This window comes from Myotis brandtii, unplaced genomic scaffold (genome assembly GCF_000412655.1).
Source record: "Myotis brandtii unplaced genomic scaffold, ASM41265v1 scaffold79, whole genome shotgun sequence".
Classification (NCBI taxonomy): domain Eukaryota; kingdom Metazoa; phylum Chordata; class Mammalia; order Chiroptera; family Vespertilionidae; genus Myotis; species Myotis brandtii.
The window spans coordinates 4,953,276-4,959,996 of NW_005371173.1; the positions used below are offsets into that span (position 1 = coordinate 4,953,276).

At 44.4% G+C, this 6,721-nt stretch overlaps 1 protein-coding gene across 1 annotated transcript in view; it reads left to right on the forward strand.

Moving 5' to 3' along the window:
• Window positions 1-6,721, forward strand: part of SGPP2 (sphingosine-1-phosphate phosphatase 2) — a 62,924-nt gene that overhangs the window by 16,947 nt on the left and 39,256 nt on the right. The window contains exon 2 of the mRNA XM_014531138.1: window positions 4,143-4,301. Coding sequence (XP_014386624.1) covers window positions 4,143-4,301 — 159 coding nt within the window. The remainder of the gene's footprint in view (window positions 1-4,142; window positions 4,302-6,721) is intronic.

Below are 6,721 nucleotides of genomic sequence, written 5' to 3' on the forward strand. Positions count from 1 at the left end.
GGGTGGGGCCACAACATTAGTAACAAAGAAACAGAATTTCTGGAGGATGAGGCCCAGAAATCAGGATTTTAAAAAGATTCCCAGGTGATTCTAATGTGCAGCCAAGGTTGAGAACCACTGCTTTAGTACCTTGTGTGGTCGAGGTGCTTGTCTGGGCTCTGTTCCTGCATTTGGACTATTTTAGGCTCCTCCCTGGGACTCACTAACTGTTCCCTTCTGCTTTGTCACCATCATTTTTACCTGTTGCTTTGCTCACATTCTCTAACTCTCTTAAATTCCCATTGAGGCTTCCTCCAACACTGAGGATCATTTCAGACACCCGCTTTTGTGATAAAAAAAAACAAACACCCTTCACTGGGGGGTTTGATCCCTGCTACTCAGTGTGCTGCCCATGGACTAAAAATTTCCAGTATAAGCATCACCTGGGAACTCAGAACTATCAGCTCTGCCTCAGGTGAACTGCATTAAAGCCTGCATTTTAACAAGAGCCAGGTGGTTCAAATGCACATTCGCATAGAGAAGCACTTTCTGGAAATCCTCACTGCTGGGGTTGCGGCCAACAGGGAGGTCTCACTGAGAAGTTTCTCTGCCCGGCTCTGAACTGGGTGCTTTGAACACACCATCAACAGTGCCTGATTTAAGCTTCCCAGCATCCCAGTGTGGTACGTCCTATTGTTGTTTACATTTTCGGGAGGGGAAACTGAGGCTCTGGGAGACTGAGGCGTTGCTGAGATTATGCAGATAGTAAGTGGTGGGGCAGCCTGGATTCGGTCTGAGACACGTTGCTTCCAGAGTCTTCGTTCCCTACCTCCGGCTCTGTGGCGTCCCTCCTCCTGGCGTCTCTGTGCTCCGGCTCAGTTCACTGTACTCACTGGCTGCTTTCTCTCCCTCCCGTCTCTGAAGCTCCTCTAAGCAAAGCCACTGTGAACGGAACACGGCTGCTTGGTGTGTTCCAGTGAAGAGCTTTGGGTCTTGGGATGACTTTTCAGTAAGACGGTGTGTGTATGTAGCTGGATCTCTATAATTGGGTTTCTCTCGGCCTGAGAATGAGCTCTCTCTCCTGCTTCCAATTAGAGAGAACTGCTTAGAGCTGCAGATGTCCTCCCAGACCTGAACTCCTCTGGCTCTGTTGAGAGTCAGGAGTATCTCAAACTTGACCTTTGGAAAAATACAGCTCTAACCTGAACAAATGGAATGAGTAATAAGACCTTGCAATGACTTCTGGTCCAGAGTTTAAGTTTGGAATATCTATAGCCTGTGTACTCGGGGCCAAGGGTAAATTCTAGGAAGGTGGTACGTGAAGTCTGGCAGAGATGAAGGTCAGTGGTTTCCAAACTGATTACTGACCTGCTCTGAGGAGCTGTTCCAGAGGAGGACTGGGGGGCTGGAGGTGGCCTGGGCTGAAGTAGGGGTTCCCTGAGGCCCTCCTCACTTTTAACCAATGAGTACAGGCTTCCAGTCTTATTATTTTATCTAATGAGCCCTGAGTACCATTTTATTTAAGGGGGCTCTCCCTGCTTTAAGACATTTTGTATACTAAAAAGCAACTGAACTAGTACTACTCTGTCCTTTGCAGCTGAGGCCGCTGTAGTTCCAAAGGACGAATTGACTTCCCCAAGGTCACACATTGTTTGGGCTAAAAACAATTTCTTGTTTTCCTCCTCTGAAAGTTCAGTCTGCTGTCTGGGTCAGCCCTGAGCACGTCAGTGGCACTGACCTGGCCGTCCTTCCTTTGCATTTGGGACTCTGGTGTGTGTTTGGAAACAAAATGCTGTTCAGGTGTTCAGAGCAGAGCCAAGTCAAGAAGTTATTTATTCTCGCTGTTCTTTCTCTTCCTATGCAACGAGTCTGTAGTGCCCCCTCTCTCCTGATCGGTTTATGCATCAAAGGCAGCCTTGCAGAGAACACAGAATACCCCGGTAACGGCAAAATGGAGCAGCTCTTCTCTGACCCGCAGGTTAAGTTACTGGAAACCCCACTTTAGAAGAATGTGCATTTGAGGAACTTATGACCAAAAAAGCAGGATGGCATTGGGAGACTGCAATCACACTTTTTTCCCCTCTCCACCCCCCGCCCCTCCAAAAAAATATAGAGACCTGAGAGATTGTAAAAAGCACATCTAAAGATAGAACTTGGAACACTAGAGCAGTTTGCTGTCATCGCTGAGGGTCTTTTCAATTATTTACTAGGATTAAGATATTGAACTTGGCCTCAGGTAAATCTCTAGGGTAGGGATATGGTTGTCACTGAGTACTTATAATGTCAATAGCACTTGAAAAACCATGACATGACACGAGAGAGGGGTTTGACCCTTGTCAGAGTTTGGAAAAAAGATCTTGTAAAGTTTCAGTGCAGGACAGATTACCAGGTGTACCTGGTAGCTGGCAGGTTAAAGTAATCTTTATGCCGCGAGGGCTCTTCACAGGGTTTACCTGAAGGTCAGGCCCATTGCATGTACCTTTATAAAATGGAACTGGCAGAGATTAGTCCTCAGAGAGATGATAGAGGAGTTTTTCACTTAGTTATTTGTTCACAGTTCCTTGTCCCTGTTTTGCAAATCCAGTAATAATATTATCTTGGCAGAGAAATGAAACTACACACTTCCTTATTTCATTCATTTTGAAGACTCTGATCTCTCCTGTTTACGGTGGATCTATTGCCATTCTCTCTCATTTGAATTCACTTAGAAGTTAAAGTTCATCCTAAGAGAGATGAACTTGTAGCTTGCAGTGCGTGCTCGCCCCTGACTAGTAACTTTCTCCAAGGTAGTACCATGCATTACTCAGTTTGAGGCTGAATTCTTGAACTTTCTGTGACTGGTTGAGACGAATCCAGATACACCTCTGGAGCTGAAAGCAGTGGCAGCTTCCCCTGAGTCACAGGGCTCTGTGGGGGAGGTAGAGATGCTGGAATAAAACCAGGAACCTCTTAGAGAAAGGAATGCATACTTGGTAGGCAGCCAACAGCGTCAAGTATGGTTATATTCTTTCAATTTCCAAGGTCATCTTTTTAGTTTATTTTATTCCTTAAGTATATCATATACTCTTGGCCCTTTCCAAGGCCTCAAACACAACATTGACCCTTTAAAAATTCACTGCCCAAAATTATTATACACTTTGGCTCCCTCCCTCTCTCCCACCAGAAAAGAGCTCCTTGAACCCAGGGGTCATGCTTGACTCATCTGAATCTTCGCACCCAGCACAGGTTCTAGGCCATCATAGGTACAGAATGAATATGTGCAGAACAAATACAGATAACTTATTCTCTGAATTACCCCAGGATTCAAAAACCTCAGAATTTGTATAAAACAAAACAGAAAATTCAGACCTACAAGGGTGTTGACATAGTTGCCCCTGTGGTTGGGTTGCCTCTTTTCCTCCCCATTGGTGTTTTTCGTTGATTTTATAAAGTCTAGGACTACTATAAATAGCATGTTTTATTTCTTAGCTCATCACTAATAAACCATAATTTAAAGGTGTTCACCATATTTTGAACAGATTGCTTATTCCTGTTTTAACCCCCTTAAGTCTTTTTTTTTTTCCTGCCTACTCCAGGATAAGAGGGGAAATGGCTCTGTGTATATTTACTGCTTTTTTTTTTTTTTTGCACCATCACTGTAGTGGATTAACCTTCTTTGTCCCATTTAAAAGGTAAACTATTTTAATAGGGATTGCATTGAATATATAGATTGCTTTGAGTAGTAGGGACATTTTAATGATGCTAATTCTTTCAATCTATGAACACGACATATTCTTCCATCTGTTGGTACCTTCCTCTATTTTTTTATTAACTGGATCCTTATTGTTGAAAGTATTACAGATAACCCTTTTTCCCCCCAGTTGACCCCCTCCACCCTGCCCCTATTTCTTTTTCAATGTTCCTATCTTCCCTGATATTTCTGTCTTGGATGTTACTCAGTTAATTTGATGAAGAGCTAACTTTTTCTGTGATTGTGTGGACAAATTGGGTTGATAGATGTTCAACAACTATGTACATTGATGGTAACAATGCCATAATGACATAATGAGAGGGGAGGCAACACCATGGCAACTAAGACCTGAGAGTTTTAGAGAGAGGTTTCAAAGTTTGTCCTCTAGTGGCAAGTTCAATGAACTCACAGTCTTCTAACTTTTGTTTTTCAGGCTTATGTACAAAAGTACATTGTGAAGAATTATTTCTACTATTACCTATTCAGATTTTCAGCTGCTTTGGGTCAAGAAGTGTTCTACATCACATTTCTTCCGTTCACTCACTGGAATATTGATCCTTATTTATCCAGAAGACTCGTCATCATATGGGTTGTAAGTATTACTATTATGCATAGATTGCTACTACTTCTGCAACAACTACCTGCTTTGGCATCCAAGTACTTTGCATATATGTTCTTTTTTTTTTTAATCACTTAGAGTTGAATGTTTGCCTGGCTTACTTTGGAAAAATAACAGGAAAAATTAAAATGCTATAAACACAACTTGTTTTGTTTGCAAAAAAAGAAAAGAAAAATACCTATAGATTTTGTGTACTGTGGTGTCCACTTTCCTGTGGGTGACTAAAACTAGATGAGGGGAGAAGTGATGTGTGGAGAAGACAGGACTTTTTGAGAACTCAGAAGGGCCATAAAATGCATCCTCCTAAGAGGCCCATTTTAGTAAAATTGGATCAAAAATGGAACCTGGAAGCTGTTGACTAATAACTCGAAGAGGTATTAAGCAAATACTCTATGAATATTGGAGAGACAAAAGCATATAAGGCAGGGTACCTTCCTGAGGGGCTTCTCCTGTAGTGGGGGCAGCTGGCATAGACACAGAAACTCAGTGGCAATTCCAGGTAGAGAGGTGGAGCCCCTTTCTGATGTTTTACTTGGGACCCTATTGTTTATTTTTTCAGGACCAAGTAAATTCTATTTTTATTATTATTGTTACTGGGAAAGATGATGAATATTTGCAAGGCAGCAAGGCCTGCTGCCAGGTACGGGCTTTGGGATCAGAAAGGCCTGGGTTCAAGGGCAGTTCAACCACTGCACTTGTCTGGGTGCCCTTGTCTGCAGTCTTACCTGTCTCATCAATACAATGGTGTTGGTACTGCACATCTCCCAGAATCCTCGTGAAGACGTACAGAGTGTGCACAGAGCTCGAGGCCTGATACTTGAGAACGTAACTCACAGTGACTAGTCCATGAAGGCAAAGGGGTCAGCAAGATTAACGAATTCTAAGGTCAAAGATTGTTTAGGTGGGAGAGGGAGCTTCAGGGACAAGGATGGCTGGTTTCCTAACTCAGGATTCCAAAGGCTACGGTTCAGGAGTGGGTGGTTGTGTGTGAAGGAGTTGGGGTTCTCGCGCAGCAGCTCCGCTCTGAGAAGTGCTGTGATCTTAAGTCAGTGACTGCCCCACCCCACTCCCGGCTTCATTTTTTTTTTTTTCATTTCTAGAACATGTTAGGGTGACCTTGATCAGGAGCCATAAACTTAAATATCCTCAAAGGCAGGGAAAGAAGTAAAACAGTGACGTCCTGGGTTGGGAGAGGTGCCCAGGGTGGGGGGAACCCGTGAGTCCCCTGGGGCCCCAGGGAGCAGCCGTCCCTCTGTGCCTGCTGTCACTGCCACGAGGGATACGGGCCGGAGTTGCCAGATCTGGTTTTCACGTGCAATCTCCCACGTTTTAAGTGTAGGCCTACATTTTTTAAAAGCATCACATGCCAACAGAACACAGAATACTTGCAGTCCAAACGTATGGGGCCTGGGTTGAAGCCTCCAGCCTAAAGGACCACTAAGGTCCTAGGTTTACCTTTAGGATTATTTGGCCTCGGATGCTCCCTGTTTTCTCCTTTTCTGCCTAAAACTGCAAGCCAGGCTTTCCTTCCCCTGTCTCCTGGCCAGCCCTCTTGTGAAATCCAGCTTCTGTCTAAAAGTATGACCCTCTTAGAATAGGCATCTTGCACAAGGTGAATGGCAGGGCAATTGTCCCCTCCCTGTCTGAGTCCAGCTTCTGTACCTGCAGAGCAGTGGCGGCCACTGGAGGAGTTGGGGGTGGGGAGCATTCCTTCTGTTCTGAAGATCTGAAAATGCTTGAAAGACCAGGTGCTTAAGTTTTTTTCAGTCATTTATTTTCTGAGGTACTGCCTCCGCCCCCCACCCCCAATCCAACTTGTATGGTGGTAGAGTGTTAATTACTTGTAATATCCTGGGAATATCTTGTAATGTGTAAGGTCGGCTCAAGGCCAGTTATCTCCTCCAATGAGGGTGGAAACTTTTCCTGAGGGGCCGGGAGGCAGTGGTCACAGGGCTCTCTGATTGTCATTATTGGTTGTTATTTTCCGCTTTGGACTCAAGAGGCCAGTTATCCTCCAATGAGGGTGGAAACTTTTCCTGAGGGGCCGGGGGAGGCAGTGGTCACAGGGCTCTCTGATTGTCATTATTGGTTGTTATTTTCCTCTTTGGACTCCTCATTTCAAAGTGCACAAAGGATTTCCTGTTTGAGATAGAATTACCAGTCTTTTATTGAGAGTGAGCAAATAAAATCTTTGCCTGAAAAAGGAAAGCACCTAACCTTTGAGTATGCAGTTTGTCCTGAGCTTTGGCGATGTGTGACTTGCTTTTAAAAATGGGTGCATGGCCAGATCCACCAGACACCCAGGTTGAATTACACGCTCTGTGTGCTCATTTGCATCTGGAAGGCAGTGTGTGTGATTCTGGCAGTTCCTGGTGGAGAGAATGGAGGCCATG